The sequence below is a fragment of the Ahaetulla prasina genome, chromosome 2 (assembly GCF_028640845.1).
Source record: "Ahaetulla prasina isolate Xishuangbanna chromosome 2, ASM2864084v1, whole genome shotgun sequence".
Classification (NCBI taxonomy): domain Eukaryota; kingdom Metazoa; phylum Chordata; class Lepidosauria; order Squamata; family Colubridae; genus Ahaetulla; species Ahaetulla prasina.
In genome coordinates, this window is record NC_080540.1 from 129560690 (window position 1) to 129585059 (window position 24370).

The 24370-nt window shown below is 38.1% G+C and overlaps 2 protein-coding genes across 11 annotated transcripts in view; one reads left to right on the top strand and one right to left on the bottom strand.

Moving 5' to 3' along the window:
• The window catches only part of UNC13D (unc-13 homolog D), a 73623-nt gene extending 57978 nt beyond the window's left edge, over nt 1-15645 (top strand). For 6 of the 7 annotated variants that reach the window (XM_058166583.1, XM_058166584.1, XM_058166585.1 and 3 more), the window contains 5 exons: nt 1107-1190; nt 2962-3082; nt 4451-4574; nt 4850-5055; nt 8942-9311. In XM_058166583.1, coding sequence (XP_058022566.1) covers nt 1107-1190; nt 2962-3082; nt 4451-4574; nt 4850-5055; nt 8942-9048 — 642 coding nt within the window. In that variant the 3' untranslated portion in view covers nt 9049-9311. Of the gene's footprint in view, nt 1-1106; nt 1191-2961; nt 3083-4450; nt 4575-4849; nt 5056-8941; nt 9312-9337 lie in introns of those variants that run through there. The other variant, XM_058166580.1, reaches the window with a different exon arrangement.
• Nucleotides 15646-18290: 2645 nt separating this feature from the next.
• Nucleotides 18291-24370, bottom strand: part of UNK (unk zinc finger) — a 66389-nt gene continuing 60309 nt past the window's right edge. For all 4 annotated transcript variants that reach the window (XM_058166587.1, XM_058166586.1, XM_058166589.1 and 1 more), the window contains one exon: nt 18291-22619. In XM_058166587.1, coding sequence (XP_058022570.1) covers nt 22464-22619 — 156 coding nt within the window. In that variant the 3' untranslated portion in view covers nt 18291-22463. The remainder of the gene's footprint in view (nt 22620-24370) is intronic.

Sequence of the window (24370 nt, forward strand, 5' to 3'; positions counted from 1 at the left end):
CTGTTTATTACATGGTGAGAATCCAGCAACTGACAAGGGAGAGAAGCTCTCCTTATATAATTTCCTGGCCAGAGTGTTAGCCAATGATCATTGAGCTTTTTCCCTCCTAATTTTCCCTCCAAAATTAGATGCATAACACTAAGCATATCCAAACATTGGCTTTACATATCTTAATACATTAAAAAAAAACAATAGCACATAACCTACTTTTTCTATCCATTCCTGCATCAACCTACCTTTGCATGAATATAGCATATGTTCCCTGCTCACTCACATAACAGCAGGGCCACAAATACTGTATCTGTTAGCCAGACACAAACGGTTGTGTTTTTTTTACAAAAAATGTAGGTTCTGGCTTACACAAAAGTTGTCCACCTGTGTTGTGGTATCATGTGTGCTGCCGTGTCAGGATTTCCATCCTGTTCAAACTATGGATCTAGTTCACAGGTGAAGTGGAAGGAAAGCTTTTGCGCATTTTGAAGATGCCACTTCATTTTAAATAGTGTTAAGGCAGAGGTAATCTCCTGTGAATCGAGCAGGGAGGTCATTTGTACTGCAGCTGTACAAATGTAGCTGTTGAAATTATCAAAATCATTGGGCAAAAGTATTCACTTCATGCTGATATTAAACATAAGCGTGCTGGTAAAATGGCTCTAGATTGGGGTTTCCAAACTCTTCTGCTCATTGACCTTTTCAGGAAGTTTCAAATTGTTCATCAAACCCCCAAAGATTTATTATATGAAAAATAATTCAATAAACGCTACTTTAACTAATAGAGCATCTGTCTGGAATAGTGGGTTAACATCAGGCTAGAGTGGGAGCCTTAATCCCGCCTTAGGCATGAAGCCAGCTGGGTGTGGGCCAGTCAGTCTTTCTCAGCCCTAGGAAGGAGGCAATGGAGGCAAATCACTAAAAGCACTAAGCATTCAGCTGAAACTTTGTGTATGGCCTGACATTGGACAAACAAGACAACAGTGTCAAAAGTGGCTGGTGTAGCAACACTTCCTGCCTGGGAAAGCTTCCATTTTTATTTCTCTCTGTTACTCACGTATTACTTATTTTATTCATAGTCTAGTATTTTCTGCTGATACTCATTTCTCTCATAGGCTCTGGAGAAAGAGTTGGATCTTTGCTCCTCCACCAGCAGAAAACTTATTGAAAAGTATTTCAGTGCTCGAATCCAGCAACAGGTGAGGCCGATCCTATCTCCTGTTTAATAATATGATAATAGAATAGTAATAGACTTAGTTTTACAGTACCCTCTAAACTGTTTACAGAGTTGGTATATTGCTCCTAAGAATTTGGGTTCTCATTTTATCGACCTCGGAAGGATGGAAGTCAAACTTGAATCGGTCAGGATTGAACTCCTGGTATGTGGGCAGAGTTCATCTACAGCACTGCATTCTAACCACTGCGCTGTTAAAGCTCCTTTTTATTTGTTCCTTCCTTTTGCTCATCTTATTGACTTCAGTTGTTGCCATGACTATTGACTTACAGCTTGGTAAACAACATCTTTTGATAAATGGGGCGGCACTTAACATTTTTTTAGAAAGTGGAAGGACCGCAGGGCGATATATTCATGATAGACAGTGGGATAGAAGTTGTTGCTTTTTCTGGATTTGGCAAGGTAGGCTGGGAGTAGTTTTTTTTTAACATGTTGAAAATTCTTGTAGAGTTTACACAATGGTTGTTGTTGATTTCTTATCTTCAACTGGTGGGAAGCCATACCTACAATGTACAGCAGGCTGACATACAAGCACACACAAAGGTTAAGGTAACCACAACTGATGTTGGAACTTCAGGCTATCTATCACTGATTAACAGCTTCAAATTTGAAGTGTTAGAATTGGCCAGAATCACCAAGGGCCAGAGGTGCTATTTAAGATTTCCATGAGATATATTTTTTTTTCTTTTAGTAGAACTATATTGTCGCCTAGTGAAGCATTACAATCAGAGTAATAAAAATTTTGCGAATAGTATTAGTGGAAACAATCTGAGCATTTTTCTCCCACTATATTTCACAGTAAGCAAATACTAACATTGAAGAAAGCCCACTAGCATACATTTTTCCCACCCTTGTTATTTAAAAAAAAAGTTTATGGGGGAAATTAATTAACATTATATGAAAGTGATGATTGTTACGTTAGAAAATATCTAATCAAGAAGATAAGTTTAACAAGACTGTGTCAACAAAATGGAAATTTGTTTGCAATTTAAAAGTTGTTATTGGGCAGTTTATGCTAACATGTAAATTAAGAGATGCATACATTTTCAAATATAAATAACTGCATTTTTTTGTACAATTAATTGCATAGATCAGAAGAAACTATTATCGAACAGTATTTACTATCTGAGACTCAGCAGTGGTTTAGACTTCTTAAAATGTGATGACTATATTTAAAAATCACAGGATACAAAGTGCTGTTTGATTTTTGAAAAGACCTACATCATCATTGACAAATGTTAAATATTTTTGTAGGCAATACGGTAAAGTTTTATTACTATTCAGGATGGAATTAAAATCTACCCACCACAATTGATAATCATGTGAAACAGAAACATTATACACAAATTGCTACATAGAAAAGGAAAAATACTTATTTGAACAAAATAAAGTTTGGGCAATGTATGGCCTTCCAGATATCAGATTCCCCCATCATAGTCCGTGCTGGCTATAGATAATGGATATTAGAATTTAACCCTTTGATAATCAGCTAGCCAGGGAGGGATTAAGCCATCCAGTGATCGATCTTGTGAATATGGGAAATTATGCAGTTTATTTTGTACATTATTTAAGAACAGGTAATATGAGTTATAAAACTGTACAATGCAATGGTATCAGACTTTCTTATTTCGGATGGATTGTTTATCTTCTGGCTTCCTTAATACTTTGGCTTTTTTAAATCTTTGACAGCACCTCACCATTTTCCCTGACAGTTTTTCTGGTTGTTCTTCTCTTAGGAAGAGGCCACTCCTGAAAAATATGGTGCTGTGACTATCAAAGCTTTTTACCGTCACTCAGAACAAAAACTGTACGTTGAAGTACTCAATGCCGTTAATCTCCTTCCCCTAGACTCAAACGGTAAGAGAATGTTTGGGCTGAATTCCTGAATACCGGTAATTTGGGATATATATTGTTAGCTTCATTGGCATGGGTATGGAATTGATCCTTGCTTGCACTGTTGAGTTTAGAGATACACTTACCTAACATATTGTGGTTTAGTTTTGAGTGTAGCCACCGATTGGCATTTATGGCCAGAGTAAATTCAAATCGATTTATGACCAGAGTCGATTCCACTGTAAAATCTAGTCACTGGGTCAAGAATTCAAAGACAGCAAAACCAGCTTTTAATTTTCTAGGATGAGTTTAATCTGTTCTGCAGAGAAGACCCCCATTCAGTCTTGACCATGTATTTTATGAATGAACTGTTGCAGCCTTCTGTACTGTTGTGTTTTGTTAAATAGAAATAATGAAAAATGGTTATTACAAGGATGAGTGTGTGGTGGTTGGTATATTATTGCTAGGTCTTTTGTGAGTATCAGGTTTCACTGCAGATTGCTCTGTGAAGACACATACTATAGAGGAAGGAGCTGGATGTGTTAGCCATTGTTGAAGTGCACATTCCAAGGATGTCATTGCACAGAGTTAGGGGAAAATGCCAAGATGTCATGGTGTTGCAAAAGGAGAAGAATAGATTGCCTGCATTTCATTCAGCTCTCCAGAAGAGGAGGATGTTGTCTGAGTGCTCTGCAAATAGTGCATTTCTGGCTTTGCTTGTCTTTTTAAAAAGCTGCCACGAATCACACTTTGTGCTCCAGGACTTTGGAATTAAAAAAAGAAAAGAAAAGAACATTGAATGAAAGAAAAATTGTTTGAAAATACGAAGTTGAATTTAAGAATTATTAGCTTTTAGCAGTACAGCACATACATACAACTTTCCCCAACTTCACATCATCCAGATATCTTGGCACTGCAGTGAGCATAATTTTTCCCTGGCATAGTAGAAGATAGGAAACCGCAGTTCTCAACATTTGGGGAGCATAAGGTTGTGAAGGGCTAGAATATATGTAACACTTAGGACTGTCATTGTTAGTTGACAGGAATGGGAAAGAGCTGTCTCTGACCCTTCATTTAGATGTCAGAGGACTGTTGCATATCAACAGACAGGCGCCAGTCAAGAGTGACCAAAAGAATGACTCCAAAAACAATGGCTTCATCTACTCCATATCATATTGGAAAGGACTGGAGAAGAACGTGATACTTGACCTCAGTTTATAAACATTCCAATAAAAATGAATGTCCTAACCTTGTGTATTACAAGAGGTTGAATACTATGTGGATGTGCCTTACTTTGGAGGCTTTTTGAGAAACAAATGTTCATGATAGATAAGCAGGTTTTGCATTATTGTTCTGTTACTTCTTCTATACCTTCCCCTCCCCCCAATATAGGCCTAAGTGATCCCTTCATCCAACTCACTCTGGAGCCACGTCATGAGTTCCCTGAGATTGCAATACGGACAACTGAGTGCATAAAGAACAATCTCCATCCTCTGTTTGACGAAGCCTTTGAATTGTATGTATGAAGAGCCACTGCTCTTTCCTGCCCTATAGTCATCTTCCAAGATTACACAGTTATCATACTTAGAGCACGAGTTTAATATGTCCCTCATCTTCCTTTGGTTGACATGTTGTAGGTATCACTGCCGTACTCTGGGAAAACTGCCTATGAGGTTGAACTCTGTTCCCCATTGAGGGTGGAGGTGGTGGTAATATATTAAGTTGTCCTATTTCTATTTGAAGACCCGAGGTATCATGACTTCACCACTGCCGTATTGGTTTTCCCTACAGTTTGGTTCCTCCAGAAAAATGTCAGCAAGATGGAGCATGTCTGCTACTTACAGTGTTTGACTATGACACTTTGGGAGCAAATGACCTGGAAGGAGAAGCTTTCCTCCCACTCTGCAGGGTCTTGGGGCTGAATGAGCCTGAAGAATCAATCAACCCATCCAGAGTACCACAGATCCGTTTATCTTTAACTCATCCTGGAACTGCTGGTAACCACCTCTCTCATTCTTCATGCTATCCTCTGGAATGAAAACATTCTGGTTAGGAATCCATCTCGAACAGAATCAAAGAACAATTTTATTTATTCTGTTGCACAAACCAGCCTGTTAATAGGTCAGAATATTCATTACGTTATTCATGTTTTGCTACAGAACGGAGAAGAGGCCGTGAATTAAAATACCAAGTGTTTATAGTTATAGCATGCTAAATTGAGGAATTAATCCATTAGTCATTCTAATCTAGCTGGTAGCTCTTCTACTTTTATCAGGCAATGGTATAGATTTGCATGAAATATCTTTTGTTTTGAAACTTCCATAAGAAAATATTTGGGTAAAATAAATGCCCTTCTAGAATTTTATATAGGAGGCTACCCTTTAAACATTATGAAAATGTAGAGGAATAGCAACTGGAAATGTACACATTATCAAAAAAATAAGAAATATCAGATGAATTTCCTGCCCACAAATATCTTGCCACTTCTCCCAAGTAATTATGAAGGTGAAGAAGAAACTGGCTGTAATATTTTATTACAATTCTGGGATTGTTTTAATACAACTAAATATTGAAATACTAAAATAGGAATGAAAGCTTTAATCACCAAGTATCATTCCCATACATATACATATATATGTAGGTCTTTGGTTATTCGGGTTTTCTCCCGCATAAAATTGGAAGTGTCTTGGTGACGTTTCGACAAAGTCTCATTCGTCATCTTCAGGCTTCAGCTTCGTGCTTGAAGCCTGAAGATGACGAATGAGACTTCGTCGAAATGTCGCCAAGACACTTCCAATTTTACGTGGGAGAAAACCCGAATAACCAAAGACCTACATACAAACACCCGCGAAAACCTCAGAATATATATTCTCATATATTCATTTTGTCTGAAATCGTGTAGGAAAGGCTGGTGCTTACGGCTTCATGCTTGGTGAGCAAAATGTGGTCGGAGCTGCCCTATCTCTATAAATACTGGTGGAGAGGTGTGGAGTGCTGGCTTTGTTGCTGTAAGCGGGTTGGTTAGCTGTTTTGTTACATCTTGATTGGTTGATGGAGTTGATGTTGGCTGTTTTGTAGCATCCTGTGCACTCCACCCCTCCCTACCAGTATTTATAGAGAGATGGCTGCTCCGACCATGCTTTGCTCGCACAAGCACGAAGTCGTAAGCATCAGCCTGAAGATAACGAGTGAGACCTCGTTGAAATGTCGCCAAGATACTCTCAACCTTACACGGGAAAAGACCCGAATACGCCAAGACTTGCATACCTATACCTGTGAAAATCTACAAAAACATGTATATCTATATCTATATCTATATCTCTATAGCTCTATCTATCTATCTATCTATCTATCTATCTATCTATCTATCTATCTATCTATCTATCTATCTATCTATCATCTATCTATCTATCTATCTATCTATCTTCTGTTGCAACAATGAGATGAAACCTTAGACAAGATTGGCCTATAATGTCATTAAAGAAGGCAGAGTTAAGACAATTCTATTGGCTTGTTTTTAATCTGTTTTACTGAAAATAGACTATTTGTTCTACTAGGATCTTGTTCTTGTTCCACCCACAGGAGAAATTACATGAAATTCTCTTTTCATTAGTGGGTTAAAACTTGATTTAAGCTTTGCATTATTAAATTGAGAGTGGATATTTTCCAAAGACCTCACTAGATACCAAGTTTTAAACTCTTAGCACCATGGACTTGGAAAGATAAGCTGATTACCTATTGCCTCAGCAATTGCAAAAACAATTTTGCCTTCTTGAGCAGCAGATAAAGTGATTTCCCATTGGCAGGGATCAAGATTTCATTTCACCCTGACTCCTCTGGCCACGCTGTGTAAGTCTTGTGCCCACCTCCTACTTCTCCTCAATTGCTTTAGGGGTCTTGGTGCTCTTTCTTTCTGATGAACATGTTTCCTCATGTTGGCTGAGCACTGAAGAAGTGCTGAACAGAGTAATGTAAGGATGAAGCACACGACAAAGTGAAGTGAGGATTAAGGCTTGCAATGACCTTTAGAGAAAGATAAACTCAGGGCATTTTGCAAAAAATGATTCCAAACTGCAGATTATTGTAGCTTTTTTCTTTCTTAGCTCTTTCATTCTTTTCCAAGTGACTGCTATAAATCCCAGTCTGTATCAGTGGTTGCTTTTGAATTTTCTTAAGGTTCATAGAAAAAAATAGACATTTCTGGTGGTTCTGGACTCTATTCATTTTAAGTCCCTTGCACTCAAGACATTATATTAGAAATTAAATCTCACTTTATCCACTCCTTTAAAAATATGTGTTAAGATTTTCACAAGCTAAAAAAAAAGATTAATTCAAGACTAAAGGGGATCAGAAGGAAGTATTTAAGGCTAGACGAAGAAATCGAAACAACTTTCTTGCCTTGTTTGCTATATGTATTGTTCGCTAATGTCCATTATATTAATATACATTTTTCCACCAGTAAATATTTCTAGTTTTTATTTCTAGAAAGAATTTCCCCCAAATTATACCTCTCAATTTTTGTAATGTTTTCACAACTGATATCCATGTAGCAGGGGTGAAATTCACTTATGTTCGCTATCCGTTCACAAATGTGAGCATGTGCGTCTCCTCATACAAGTGCAGAGCCTTCTGCGCATGCGGAGGGTCAAAATGGGACGTGATGACATCCGGGTGGGTGGGCGGAGTCTCATGCCGCCATTGCTACCAGTTCTTGCCGCCGGCGCTACCTGAGCTGGATAGAACAGGCTGAATTTCACCACTGCCATGTAGCATATGTACTGTAACTAATCATGGAGAGAAGCAACTTAAAACCAAAGAGAAATTTCCCGACAGTTAGAACAATTAACCAATGGAACTGCTTGCCTCCAGAAGTTGTAAATGCTCCAACACTGGAAGTTTTTAAGATGTTGGACAACCATTTGTCTGAAATGGTATAGGGTTTCCTGCCTGAGCAGGGGGGGTGGACTAGAAGACCTCAATTTCCAACTTTGTTATTCTGTTCTGTTATATGCTTCCACAAAAAACCTAGCATCCCCACTCAAAACAAATTGCACAAAAGTTATATTACTTTTCTATAGGAAGAAGAAAAAAAATAGGCAAACAGATAGGAATCTACAGAACACATATAAATACAAATTTCTAGTGAGTTACACATAATAATGAAGGCCAAACAAAGCAATGTTGTCCTCTTGGGATTGCATGGAAAAAGCCAAGTCATTTTTGCACATAGAAGCATAGGGCTGGAAGAGACTTTTGGAGGTCTCCTACTCCAACCCAAGGCAGGAAAACTTTATACCATTCCAGACAAATAGTTGTCCAATTTTATATTGAAAACCTCCAGCAATGGTATACCCACAATTCTGAGAGACAAACATTGATTAATTGTTCTGACTGCCAGGAAATTTCTTAGTTGCAGGTTGGATCTTTCTCTGACAAGCTTCTGCTCATTGCTTCTTGTCTTGCCTCAGGCACTTTGGAAAATAGGCCCCCTTTTCCCCGTGATCACCCTTTAAGTATTGGAAGGGGGGTATGATGTCATCCCTAAGCCTTCTCTTCATTAAGCAAGACATACCTAGTTCCCTTAGATGTTTATTCTACAGTTTAGCTTCCAGAGCCTTTCTCAACTTTGTTGTTCTTCTCTGCACTTTTTCTAAGGCCTCAGCATCTTTTTTTAAAATCATGGTATACATTAAAAATTATCCAGTAAAAGCCTTGCTAAGAAGCATCTAGATAGTTTCTCTGTTGACAGCTGGGTAATGAGCAATGGAACTTTTTTTGGCAGGAAAATGACTTTGTATTAAATTTCTGAGAAAAGCACAGTATGCTATAGCAGTACCGTTGTACAGTACCTCAGTGAACTGCAGATCATCTCTTCCCTCTTAGGCAATGACATCCTGAAGCTCCTGGGGACCCGCAAAGGAGACAAGGAAGCACAGGCCTTTGTGAAGCTACGCAAACAAAGAGCAAAGTATTCCAAGGAACTGGCATGATGCAGTCAAGCAAAATGGGTGAAAGCACAGGTTGAACCAAGGTACCACAGAAGTTCTGCTGCCATGGCAACAACTGATCATACGGGAAGAGTAGGAAGCCATGAGGCTATTGTTATTCCTCCTGGTGGCTTTGATGCAACAAACCAGACACTGGAGGCTCTTTATCCGTGCAAACTGAAGCTGCTGGTTGTGTTTCGATGCACAATTAATCTTTTTTCATTTAAGAGGCAACAGGAAGGACTCATACCACCCACCCCACTCCCCACTCCATATTCTCTCTCTGCTGCAGGAGTCTGAAAAGAACGAAAAGAAGGGGAACATCAGAAGCTACTGCAGGCTGTTGTGAGCTGATCTATGCCCATCATTATGTGTGCAATGCACCCTGCTGGGAAGAACCAGGCTGCTTGAGTAGTGAAGCTTGTGATGAGCCTCTTGTGGACCTTCTGCAGGAATTCTTTACTCTGTGCTCCAGATGGCACTGGAAAGGGGCTCCCAAGGGAAAGGAAATAAACACTTTGGAGGAGAAAAAATGGGTGTGTTTTCTAGCCTCTTACAGAGTCTGGGACTGCCTTCTGCTTAAGCAGCTTGATTTAAAAAAAAACACAACCCTGAAAAGCTGCTAGTAACAGCTCCCAGGTCTCTTTATATCCAGGGCATTGTTTTCATAATTGCAAAGGCAGCTCAGCAAGGTCTGAAAAACCCTTGTGGTTGAAAGCAAGGGATGGATTAATAATTATTGTACAATCCTCTCCTCTACCAACGGTACTGTTCTTGCTATAGCTATAACCTTATAGTTTTCTCTTAGGGGAATCACTGGGGCCTGAGATGACACATGTTACAAAAGCAGAATTTTGGAGGATGAGGACAACAAAATGTCTTTGCTTCCACAGCATGAAGGAAAAGTCATGCTGCTGTGACTTAGTCTCAGGTAAATAAATTCAGGAGCATGAAAGAAGAAAAGTAACAATATTGCAGAAATACATTTCAGTTTTTCAAAGTTTGTCATTTCCCCCCTGTGCCGGGACCCATGTTGCCATGGCAATATTACAGCTTCAGGTGCTCTTCCTTCTGAGAGGGCCCATTTTCGTGCCCAAAATTAAACAAGGTTTCCATTAAAAAAAAGAAAAAAGAAAATAACTAAATAAAGTTCTCAGTTGGTTTTTTTCCTCTCCCATCGGACTACAAAAAAACTAGGGCATGTTGTTTCACCATGTGAGAAAGTAATCTAGGCCTCAGGATTAGGGAAGAAGGGGGGTGGGGAGTTCAAAGCCTCATGATGGCTGCTTCAAGTATGTTGAAGCTGTCATACTTCAAAGATTTTTCACAGGATTAGAAAACAGCATTGCATATTTGTAGCCTTAGGTCGAGTTCCCTTTATCCTCTCCACAAGAGTGTAGATATGGCTACTCAGACCTGAAATGCATTTAAGGTTATTTAAACATTCCTAGCCATAATTAGAGCCCATTTCTCACTAATAAGATTTAGGGAGGTTAAAATGTATTGCTCTGAACCACTTATCTGTGAAAGGCACTGGAGGCAGTTTTGCTTCCAGACAGACCTGCTGCCTAAATCGCTACAGATGTAACCCAAGCAGATGTTACTATTTTTCTGGGAATAAGCATAGCCTAGCAGGCCTCTTCTGATTCAGGGGCGAGCAGAAGTGTGGAGAGCACTAGTTGGGCCTCAGGGTTCATACCGCTTAAGAGTCAACTCCTTACTTGCTAAATCTGCTCCTCATAAATAAATCTCTTCAAGCTAAGGTCACAGCTGTGCAGTGCAGGTGTGACTTCCATAACTCATATGCTGGGCGAAATGCTTACCTTTAGGTGGTCACCATCCCACGCTTACTTATTGTAAAAATAACTTGTTCCTGCTATTTAATATTTCTCTGCCATTGGTAAGATACTGATTGTACTAATTGTATTTTTGTATCTTTGCCAACTCTGTGACATCCTTACTGAAAAGTTCAATCAGCATCAATAGCTTTAAAACAAAAGTGTTATCATACTAGGTGTTTTATTTGCCATTTCTTTTGAAAATATAAGACATGTGCCCCATGGGATCATTGTTCCAGAGAGATTTCCTTATCTAAAAGAGAAACAGATGACTGACCAAGGGCAGGCAAAAAAGCAGTGGGAGCAGTAGCAACTTCTGATTTCTGCCAGCTTCCCCATTGAGTCTCCTTGAGGAAATCTGGCAGAGAACACCAGAAATCTTTAATCCCTTCCCTACCGTAGCAGGCAGATAATGACTGTTGCTGGGTGGAGTAGGGAGTGAGGGATTGTGAGATTGGCTGGGAAACTGTCATTTTCAACATACTGTTGAAAATGAAGATCACACAACCACAGTAGCAACCAGTAGCAATGTAACAGCCAAAATTTCCCCAAATTTCATTCTTTAGGAATCATGGGTCCCAGATTTTGGATGCATTCTGTAAGTAAGCCCATTTGGAGTACCTTGGTTCAAGAATTGCCGAAAATGCATCATTTTATCTAAAAGATATGTGTTTTAGTAGGATATAGATGGATTCACTGGGTTGCAACCCATTGATTATCATCTTTAATGTGCCAAGAGACTTACCACTACTTATGATACGTGTATATGAAAAGTTAAGACTCTCCTTAGCCTCAAAGTGATTCAACTTATGCTTAACATGATTTCATTTTCAATTCAGCTGTCAGTTTACCTTGCATAGAGAAATCAATTTCAGGCTGCTTTGATATAAACCACCATTCTGAATAATTTAGCCTTTAAAACAATGATGCATTCCAGATAATTTAAGAATAAATTAAATAGCACTGCAGCCATTTGATCATCTGTCAAATACAATACCTCTTACTGAATGAAAATGTTATCAATATGTGTAACTGCTATGTCATCTTTAATCAATTACCGATTCCTAAGAAAGACATCCTTCTAATGCATGAATGCTTGGTTTATGCAGGAGTTTTTACAGGGAAAACCTGTCAGAAATATTTTGAAAAGCCAATTGTTTGAGGTCTTAATGGGGAGAAAAATTCTAATGAACAGAAACTTTCCTCAGGCAAAGAAATGATGCTAATAATATGGTTCCATCTATAGACTGACCTGCCATGACATTATTAATCCTAGCTGACTTTTAGGCCATGAAGCCTATCATTTGTTCTCTCTGCAGCAATTCCTTGTAAAAAATTAATGCTACAAATATCCAGTGCAGGTGATTCTAGGAATGAGACCAGGGGAGAGAGGGAAGATGTCCTCCTTCTCTGCCCTCCTCCATAAGGATTTGCCAGAGTTTTGGGAAGACAATAAGTTTGTTCCTCTAATAGTATGGATATCTCATTTTCACATCTACCTTGAACCAATGATTTTCCTTTTTTTTTTTTAAAAAAAAAAAGTCAGGTTGGATTTCTTTTCCTCAGCCATATAACAACCAGATATGTTGGAATTACAAGTTCCAGAAACACCTGTAAACACAATCATGACAGTTTGGCGTAATGATTAAGATAGTAGGCTAGAAATCAGGAGACTGAGTTCTAGTACGGCCTTAGGCATTAAAATCAGCTGGGTGACTTTAAGACAGTATTTGCTCTCAGCTCAACCCGCTTCACAAGATTATTGTTATGGGAAAAAGGAGGAAGGAATATTAGGCATGTTTGCCACCTTGAGTTATTTTTAAAGTAATAAAGGCAGAATAAATAAAAGTCAAATAAATGAATGCTCCCTTTCATTTGCAATGGCACTAAGAAAAAGTTAGGGACCAAAACGATTGATATCCAGCTACTTAAGAAATGGAGTCAATACTGTCCTGCTTCTTTCACGTTGAGAATTTACTTTAAGAATTGCAACTGCTCAATAGGAAATAAGCAGAGCCGTGGTATTCTGACCTGCTGCAGTCCTAGCTTTGAAAATGTGAAACTATTATAGAAACAACTCGATAATTTCATACTAATTTTGTAGTGTCTTGTGGTATTTTTAATTAGCCCTATCCTGTTTATGGAGATTCTCACTCATTCAGGTCATGGTTGTCCCAAAGGTGCTTTTTCAAGAGGCAACTGGGCTTTTTTGTTTTTCTTTGAAGACATTTCGCTTCTCAGAACTGACAAAGCTTTTTGGATGACAAGTGAAACGTCTTCAAAGAAAAACAGAGTCCAGTTGCCTCTTGAAAAAGCACCATTGGGATAGCCCTATTCTGAGCTATCCATCTTACATTTATAATCTCCACAAACCCTATTCCATGAACTATATTTACTAACACAGAGTGAATGCCCCATCGTCCAATTAGCCACCAGCTATTCTTTGCCTTGTATGAAATGGGACCATATTCATCCAAAAATGAATACCTTAAATCTAAGTCTTTATAGACAGAAATATAAAGACAATCTGGACAAGTGTAAATACAAATATTATTAGGGAGTGTAGCTCAATCCAGAGAAAGTTACTGTACTGCATCTAATTTTACTTGCTCTCAGGTTATTTATGATTGATTTATCCTGCTGATATCAGTAAATCTCAGTATGATTACATTTATAATTGCTAAATTTCTATGATGGATCCTTCAGTTTTAAATCCCAATCTTAAAATTAGCAGAATTATTTAAGCAAGTATTGTCCAGCTCATATGAAGAGACAGATATTACAGTACAGCAATCTGCTAATTAAAAGGCCTGCGTTTGTTCAAAAGTAGCCTGGCTAGGTGACTCAGTGACTAAGATGCTGAGCTTGTCAATCAGAAAGTTCGGCGGTTCGAATCCCTAGTACAAGTCTCCTGCGTGAGCAGGGTGCTGGACTAGATAACCTCCAAGGTCCTTTCCAACTTTGTTACTGTTAAGTGATGAGAAGAAAAATGGGATATCAGACTGGAACAAAGAAATGTGAAAAAATCCTGGTTAATATTGTTCGAAGTTTTTAACACCATTATTTACAGTTAGATGTTGAAAAGCTGCTTGAGTAAACTTCCAGAAAGCCAGCATCTCCACTCCCCATTCTGAGACCTTCAGACTAAGTCTTCAATAGCCTGCAATTGTCTCGTCTTCAGCCATTACAAAGTTTCACTAGTCAACTAGTGCTCTTCTAGATGGGTCACAGGAGTGCCAAAATTACTGTCCCTATCCATACTCTTATTTTTTTGGTGGGGAAAAAAACCCAAAGCCATTGCTGTTGGACAAACTTCAATCAAGACTTGCCTGAAGGCACAGAACCGCTACGATGAAGCCCAAACCCAGCCAACTCCCAAACCCAAAGCAGCTCTAATGCAGTAATGGTTAACCTTTTTGGTGCCATGCCCAAAGCACATGCGCACACACATGAATGCACGTGCGTGTGCCACAATCCCCAAAATGCAATGTGAGTGCTCCCCATGCATGTGCCCCCCCTGCGCATGCACCCTCATTTTGGCTTCCAGATTTGTGCAGGAGGTTTTTCAGGCCCAAAACGGGGCACGGGAGGGGCTTGCGATCTCCAAAGTTTCTCCTGCCATTGTGTCCTAGCTTTCTCCTGCATTCCTGCCTTCCACAATCTCCAGTTTCTCCCCCCATTGAGTCCTAGCTTTTTCCTGCCTTCTATGCCTTCTCCGATCTTTGCAGTTTCTACCCCCATCGCTTCCTAGCTTTCGCCTGCATTCCTGCCATGGAGAGGCACCTGCGGAGAATGGAACCTGCGAAGAACAGGGAAGGCTCTGCCCCCGTACATGCACGGCAGAGACCCAAAGACCAGCTGGCTGAGAGGAGGTGCGCGCATGTGCGGTGGAGCTGGGCTGGGGCGATGGCTGTCGTGCCTGCAGAAAGGGCTCTGTGTGCCACCTGTGGCACGCATGTGATTTGAGATTTTAGGCAGTTGAATGAACTTTAGTACAGAATCCGCTGCACTTCAGGAGCAGTACCAAAGTTATGACAGTGTAAGAAACAAAAGAAGTACTCACTACAAAGCATCAAGGAGGAAGACTTTCCTAGGTCTAGAATTTTTTCCTCTCGTGGACTGGATTGGGAATGGGAATATTGGCAGTAACAAACATTTTTTTAGAATGAGAATTTAGGATTTGAGAAAAAGCCCAAGTCTCTTTTAATTTTGTCTTTATACCATAAACATATTTTTTTTAAAAAAACATCCTAAATTCCTATCATCTGTATTATACAGAATGGGGAATGAATTATAGAATACAATATTAACTCATTTTAGTATATGAATACATTATTAATTAATTTTACTGTACACTGTGTTCAGAATTCTCTAAAGCCATATTAGGGTTTCCATAGTATCAAAAATTAAAAAGGTGACAGGTAGGTTTCTTGACATACAACCCACAAAATATTCTTCAGGCATAAGTTCTGTCAAGCTTTGCCATCACTTACTATTTTTTTACTTTTCTGAAGCTTGAACAGAAAAAAACTGTTCTATAGTGAGATACTTTATCAATAATATACAGGGAATTATTCCTTACTTCCCTACCTTCTAAATATGAAGTAAATATTCTCTTAAAATCCAAGTGACACCACATGTACATACATTCTAATACAGACAAACATATACACAAACAAAATGGCTACCTTTTTTTCTTAGCAAAAAAATAAAAAAATTTATTGTCTTCTAGAAAATCCATCCTGCCTTTGGAAGTTGTGACATAAGATTGCATTTTGTTTCAGCTCCACATGCAAATTCACTTTGCCAAGAAAGAGTGTCTAAAATTAGGTTTCTGGACAGCCAAACACACATATATACAGAGTACGAGAAAGAACAATAGCTGAAATCACAGTTCCGCATTACAGTCTATAATAATGTAATCAAACACCACATTGTACACACCATCTATTATTATCTTTTGGCTGACTTCTACACAGATTGGAATGGCTCTCCCTCTACCAGCCACCCTCCCCACCATGGAAATTCCAAGGAAAGAGACTGGTCAAGAAGTGCCACCATAAATACTGCAGTGTGTAGTTTTTAAGAATTTATATTGTATTATTTACGTTCTGTTTAAAACACTGGAAGCTACAAAGCGGGAAAGCCCCATAAAGATTTTTGATCCATAGTCACCAGATTTGAGGAACACTTCACTTATACTTCTCACCAGAAGCATCTATGTTCTCACTGAATTATTTCAAAGGTTGGGGGGATGGGGGAGAATTAAAAATTATAATGAAGAGACTCCCTCATGCATGCTGGTTATAAAAGGAAGAAATGTATCTCCTATATTTAGGAAATAATTGCAAGGCTTCCATGTGGAGTTTTTTTTCTGCTCTGTCTTTATGGCTGAACTGTGATTTAAAAAAACAAGGTGACCCACATTAGCTTTGAGTTTGTGCATTTCTCTTCAAAAGTTCTACTTCTGAGTTTTGATTAATTATATTTTTGTATTATGTCTGAACAGAAATATGCAGTTAACCTTAGTGAAAAAAACTAGTTTCTCTTCTCAAGCTATGTTTTAATGATGGTTTGTTTCCATTAACCACAATTAACACTAAAGGCAGTTGTAGAAGTTCAAACAGCACAGCAAGCTGTAAGTGTTTCAAATGGATGTAAATGAATTCAACTTCCTTTTCATACTTGCATGGAGAAGAGGAAGAGGAGAGGGTAAGCATTGGCAAAGGGCCACTATCTCTTCTATTGGAGCCCTGCAGATGTGTAGCAATGCTTGAATGAAAGGTGCAACCCCTCACCTTTACAAAACCATTCATCTTAAAAGGAAGGAACATATGCGGGCACTTAGAAGCTTCCCTATTAATTCTTCAATTAATCAACTATCCTATACCTCATATAGTAGATTTAATGACCTATCTGAATAATATGGATTTTGCAAATACAATATTCATTTTTCTCATATTTAGAGCAACACTAAAACGTCTAGTTTGGATTAGTGAATACTATTAATAGTCGTACCTCCAACTCCATAAGACCTTTGGACAGTAGAAATACATTACATTTTTCTAGTTAGAACTTTGTTCAAAAACCAGAGTTGGGAAATGAGAGGCTTTAGGTTCAACTGTGTGGGGAATTCCATAATCCAAACACAATTCCTTCGGCATTTTATTAGGGATGATTTAGTCACGAACCCAATTTTTGACAGGCAGAAGCTATAGAATCTGTTGGCTTAAAAAAGAGGAACTGCGCAGATCCTCTAATGGACAATTGGTGGCAGGATAGAGCAGAATTGCTCTCAATCACCCCAGTAAACAAAACTGCCTATACAGAAATTTAATACAGAATTAAATCTTTAAAAAACAGAGAAGCCATTTTTGCTTTTCCACTTGATAACTAATAAAACATTCACATTTCAGGTATTTCATTTTCAATATTAAAATTCATAGAAATCTAGCAATTTTTTTAAAAGTGCTTTTTAAAAGAGTGGGATAGAGATATACTTGTCCTTCTGATTCCCGGGTTTAGATAAAACCAATCTACTATTATATTCTCTTGCCCAAGTATAATACTGATATCAATGAGGCAGGTGAAGGAGACATAATTGGATAAGAATCTGTTATGCTATTTATAAGAATGGGGGAATTCTTAAATTTTCTTATATTCTTTGGTCCTTCAAAATAAGACAGACAGAGTAGGTTGTGGCATGCATGTAAATATACACACAATTTCTTTTTCACATTCCACTAGCAATTTGCCAATGGAGTTGGGGATAGGAATTGGATAATCAACAATATTGTACAGAGTTGTCAGTTCTTGGAAAAAGATTTAAAAAAAAATAAATCTAAATTTAAGTGACACCAAATGTATTGGTGACACACTTCCTAAAGAATTCTGTTGAATTTAATAAAGCTATGGCAATTCAGGATAAATCAGATCATCCCACAAAGTCAACAATTCACTATGAACAATCACATAGAAAGGCAGAGGAAGCAATAAAACACAATGTTTACAAAAGTGTTACAAATCAGTCACCACCAGAGCATCTGCAAATGGCTGCAATTCTGTATAAACACTATAGACCCGATTCAAAGATTTTATTTCCTATTATTTTTAAATTAGTTACCAAAATAGTTTAGTACATTTCCAGCAGAGTATTATTCCCCATAATTTAAATGTATTGTATCTGTATGTATTTTTTTTAAAAATGTTCACATATTTTAAACAAACAAGCTTTCTTTAAGACTGAAGCATGTTTCCTGACCACGGAGACCAGGGATGCCTCATGGCACAGACATTCAAAGGCTATAACCAAAAACAACACAGCTACAAGAGTCAGCCAGCAGTGTCTCTCCATACATAAAAAAGCCAATTAAGTGTTTTTTAAAAAATAAATCTAAATTTAAGTGACACCAAATGTATTGGTGACACACTTCCTAAAGAATTCTGTTGAATTTAATAAAGCTATGGCAATTCAGGATAAATCAGATCATCCCACAAAGTCAACAATTCACTATGAACAATCACATAGAAAGGCAGAGGAAGCAATAAAACACAATGTTTACAAAAGTGTTACAAATCAGTCACCACCAGAGCATCTGCAAATGGCTGCAATTCTGTATAAACACTATAGACCCGATTCAAAGATTTTATTTCCTATTATTTTTAAATTAGTTACCAAAATAGTTTAGTACATTTCCAGCAGAGTATTATTCCCCATAATTTAAATGTATTGTATCTGTATGTATTTTTTAAAAAAATGTTCACATATTTTAAACAAACAAGCTTTCTTTAAGACTGAAGCATGTTTCCTGACCACGGAGACCAGGGATGCCTCATGGCACAGACATTCAAAGGCTATAACCAAAAACAACACAGCTACAAGAGTCAGCCAGCAGTGTCTCTCCATACATAAAAAAGCCAATTAAGTGTTTTTTTTAAAAAAAATAAAGAAAACAACAGATACTAGTACAACATACACATTGAAAAAAGCAGTTTTATCAAACATAAAAGTTAATTAAAAAAAAACCCTAACCAGAGCTGCACTTTGAGATTATCTGGGAATGCATATTTAACCCCCCAAATATAGAAGGGCGGAATTATGGAAGCAAATCTAATGATGTACTTTAATTACGTATGGAAAAACTATCTTGATGGTGAATGGCTGGATCTCTCTTATGAAGACAAGAGTTTCCAGTCCTTTTTTCAGGTTAGGGAAAAGTGGGTCAACTACTGCAAACAAAGCAAAGACCGGTGAGCAAGGGAGTGAGATTAAATTCTAAATATTACACTTTTACACATTAAACAACTCCCAGTGCAAAGTGGCAGATTAGAGTCCTTCTAGACTGGACTGTTGCTTTTCATCGTCTGGAAGCTGTTGCGCTTGTCTGAATAAGAACAAACTGCAGTGAGAGCTCTATCACTCAGGGACAGTAGGACAACACATTCACTGGATACAAATTTTAAAACAGAAATATTCCAAACCATAAATTTCAATGAAAGTCAGTTGGATTTAGGCCCCAATATCATTTTTTTTAGAACTTAACACACATAATCGAACTATCCACATAATCAGTGAGTTGACACTCCTTTGTAAAACACTCTGGGGAGTGTGCACATGGATTCTCAAAGGAAGTGATTCTGATGCTGCAATCTGAAACGTATCGGCTAGGAAGCAAGTTCAGTTGGGCTAAATTCTGTGTCAACATGCTTAGAATTACTCCACATGTTGTTTTTTTAACTGATTTTTAATACGATCTGCTTAGAGCCTCGACATTTAACTCATGCTGGCCCACAAAAGCATGAGAAATAAATGGCTACTCCTGCAAACCCAGCTGATTGTTGCCTGGGACTCAAGTTATTCAAGACAGTTAGTTACTGTCCATCTGTTTTAAACAACAAGCCAAACTTATGTATTCCTCTGGACTGGATGCACTGCATCCAGAAAGTGGATAATAAGAATGGTCATTTCAGTCCAAGACAAAAGATTGCCCATGTTGTCTGGTTTATGTAATTGTCTAGTAAGTCCGCGACAAGGAACATGCTTAGAGATTCAGATATTTTAGTCATTTGGGGATGATATACACTATCTTCATTGGAGTTGTCTGCTGGCAGGTAGCCAGCCAGAAAGGGAATTTGTACTTACCAAGGGAGTTAATAGTGATGCTAAACTAAGGGTTAAGTTTGGAGATACTTTGTGAAAAAAAGCAGAGCAGTAGGAAGGAAGGAAAACATTTCTCATTGGTGGTATAAATGCCAAAATAGAAGTGCAGGACAGTAAAGACCCATCTCCACTCCTCTCCTCTCTAGAATCATTCTTTGGATTCTCCAAACACAATGTGTATTCTGTGCAGGCTCAAAAAATATTCCCATCCCCAAGAGAATGGTCACAAGAAGGTGACTAGTGAAACATGGGATTAAAGTAATTGATCTCCAAAGAACACCTAATGTAGATGCTCAAGGAAAGCTTAAAAATTTCAAGAAAATGAGAAAATTTCCTAGTAATAAGGAAAAAGGAATGTATTTTGGAAATGAAGCAGTGTGGTTTCTGAGCATAACTTTCCCTTGTCTTTCTCTTACATGTGGTGAAATGTGGCCCTTGTGGTATTCATGATAAATCTATCGCAAGAACTTAAAGTTGATTAAGAGCTTTAATTCCTAATCAGATAACTAATTGCAAAGGAGTATATTGTGACATCTTACATTCTTCATCAATTTTCATCCTGTACAACTTTCATCCATCACTTCTAGCTATTTATGTTCAGTGTGAAACATTTTGAGAACTTGCATCCTGCGACCAAACCCATACAAGGGCTTCTAAATGTTTGCAAAACTGTCTTTTTTTGGTGGTTTTTTTACCATAATCTCTGTATTTTTGCAGAAATTATTAGTTTAGGGAATCCAAGTTTTGTTCAGTTTGCAACTCTAACAAAAGTCATCAGCTATGCTATGTAAACCTGTCAGATACTTTTTTGTATTAAATGTGGATAAAAATAGGGGAAAAAAACCTTGTTGCCTTATGACTGGCAGATAAAAATATAGCAAGTAACTATCTTCTCTATGACATTCTGCCCATGTTTGTGTTGGTGACAACTTATCCTAAGTTAACAATATGAAGTGTTGCACAGTTCAGGAAATGTGATTTTGTCCTGCAAATCTGCATCTTCCCCATTTCTGAATGCACAAAGGGCCATCCTTCTCTGAACTATAAAATAGAGTTTGCTTTCAACTACAACACTTGTAACAGCACCATTCATAGATAAGAATGATAAAGGAAATGTGTTGATTTGTTTCTTCCTTTTGGCAAGAAATACCAAGTATTCAATACTAAACAACTTAGATAACTGAGCTAAGCACAGCCCACTATTATTGCAATCTGTAATCTGGTTTTTTAAAAACCAGAATGCTCAATTTCTGCAGGGAGGCAAAAGCTAGAAAATTTAATGGATTGTAATTTGTTTGGTGAGTTATAAACTTCTTTTAGACAGGCCAAAAAGACTCCAGGTGGCTCCATTATCAAAGCCTGATTCTGAAGCCCTTCTCCACTTCCATGATAATGCAGATTACAATTTTGAATTTTTCTCTTTACAAGGTCCACTCAAAAGTGCTACTGAAGTTTCTCAAAGTCTTACTGCAGAGTAATGCTGATGAAAAAAAGTATGTTAACATTGGCCTCACCTCTACAGTGTGTTTTGTGTTTTTATTCCTTGGACAAAATTAAAGAAGTATGCAAAATGACTTTCAAAAAAGGAACTTTTGGTTTTCCAAGAGACAAGTCAAGAAACTTTCACAATACTGGAGGCCACAAGAATGCTGAATAATTGAGGCTCATAAACAGGGACTACTGACCGGCACGGGTAAGATTATTATGGCTGCATAAAGCCTGTGAAAGAAGTGTTTCAGAAAGCACACAGCATGAAGAAAGCATCAATCTTCCAATTGCTAAAGCAAATTAATCTTTTGTAAGATTTACCCAGCAGCTTTGAAAGCCATTCCTGGAGTGAGCATTGCAAAAGATACAGCTGCTTTAGCAATTCAAAGAAAGATGTCTTGCCTTTTTGTGCATTGCAAAAGAGTTGCTTCAAAGGCTTTGGACACCTGTAATGGTTGTGATACAAATAAAAATACTAAATACTATAGTATGAAAGAAGGAAATGAATCAAAAATTTATTTCTATCTTTTCTCTTCCCCCAAAGCCCAATCCCTAGCTTGGAAATCACTTGCAAACTCTTTTCATCCTCCCTCTAAATATCTCTCCAGAAAAGGCTAAAAAAAGATTATTTCCTAAATAAAAAAGGGAGGGAGGAGAAACAGATTTTGCAAATGGCCCTTTGATCTATATTAAAAAACTGCTCTAAAAGTCCCTAATCTGTTAGAATTAATTGGGACTGCATGGGTGGGGATCCTTTAAATGGGAGATGCAAAGTATTAAAAAAGTGCTCTGCAACTAATATTTTGTTTTTATGTGTGTGTGTGCATACGTACATATATACACACACATTCACACACAGATATATATAGACATATATATCTGAAAAAGTTTAAAAATTCTATCTGATATGCTAAACAAATGTCCTAGTACAGTCACGACTGGAGAGCATGTGGCCTGTTAGGATGGCAGATGGGACATTCACCCTCCTCGGCACATGTTTCACACAGCACAGTGTGTTGGCACGGTAGTACCACCCGGTTCTCTTCCTGGCACTTGAGGCATTTCACCGACTGCATCTGAAACACTGCCTGAAAAGAGAAGAAGTGGGATGGGAGAAAGGAAAAGCAAAGGGGGATTGTTAGTAAAACAGAATGGCCCTCAAGGACAACTGTTCTACGTTCAAACAGCAACTACTGAAGGAGCCAGAGAGAGTCCAAGTGGCTGCGGGAGGGGCACACAAAAGAGAAGGACATTTCGTTTGCCCAGTTTTCTATGTAGCAATCCAGTCTTGTGTTCCTCTAACTGGAGTAGGTAACCTTCTTCTTCTTCTCTATCCTCTTTCTGGAACTTATTTTGCAGCTCAGCAGAGCTGTCAAATAAATGGACTCCCTTGATATAGTAGCCCCTCGATCCAGGAAAGTATTAGATGAAAAATGGCCTGGTCTGCAACCATAAAGAATATGAGGGGTGGACAATCCATTGCCTGCATCCAACTTTGGCACTCTCTCATAACCCGTAAAATATGCTGGGTAACAATTGCTGGGTTTGGGTGATGCAGTTTTTACTTGATTTGGGGAGCTTTCTGCTGCCTAAGTGAAAATGGGAGTATAAACACCCTTCCCTGCCCGCAAGATTAAAAGTCACCAGGGAAAGCCACCAGCATCTTTGGAGACTGAGTTATGACTCCATGATGTAGAATAGGTTACTAACTATTGCCAAGCATAAAAGCAGACTGGCAGACTCTTTTTATTCAACAGATGACTGAATTTATCCTCAACCTCTTCAACTCCAAACAAAGTAAACTAAAGGCTGAGGGAAAGCCCATGCAAAGAAAATGTATACTGTAGGCTATTTACACTTTGGGGTGAAAGAGGTTCATAATTTTTCCCATGATTTTCCTACAGTATTTGACACTCAAACTATTTACTGAATCTGCACTACTATTAATCTTCTCATAGTTCCCATCACCAATCTCTTTCCACTTATGACTGTATGACTATAACTTGTTGCTGGCAATCCTTATGATTTATATTGATATATTGACCATCAATTGTGTTGTAAATGTTGTACCTTGATGAACGTATCTTTTCTTTTATGTACACTGAGAGCATATGCACCAAGACAAATTCCTTGTGTGTCCAATCACACTTGGCCAATAAAATTCTATTCTATTCTATTCTATTCTGTTCTGTTCTGTTCTGTTCTGTTCTATTCTATTCTAAGAAGAACTGGAGACAGATAACTATTGACCAATTTCTCTTTTCCTTGCCTTTAGTCTCTTAAAATAATGGCAGAGAAACCAAATAATGCACTGAGATTTTAATCACTGCAGGTAGTCCTTGACTTATGACCATAATTGAACCTAGAATTAGTTTTAAGTTGTTGCAGTTGTAAGTCGAGGCATCATGGAATTGTTCTTTTTACAAAGGTTGTTAAGCAAACACAGTTGTTATTAAACGAACACGATAATCGTTAAGTGAATCCATTTTCTCCAATAGACAATTTTTGCTGACACCAAGAAGTCGGAAACCAACCAAAAATGGTGCAAATCATGGTGATGTGACAGTGGAATTCTGGAAATGGCATCAAGGTGAGCCAAGTGCCCGAAATACGATCATGTTGTAACTCCAAAAATGTGTTATAAGTAGTTTACAGAAGGTCCATCATAACTTTGAACAGTAGTTAAATAACCAGTCGTAAGTTGAGGACTACCTGTACTTGAGCCTGTTTTCAAGGTAAAAGGCCAGCCTCACTTTCATCTGAAGAGCAACTTCCTTGTATTTCGTCATGCCTGAAGAAACACCCCCGCCCCAATTCCCTCTTCTGCTGAGAAGAGCTA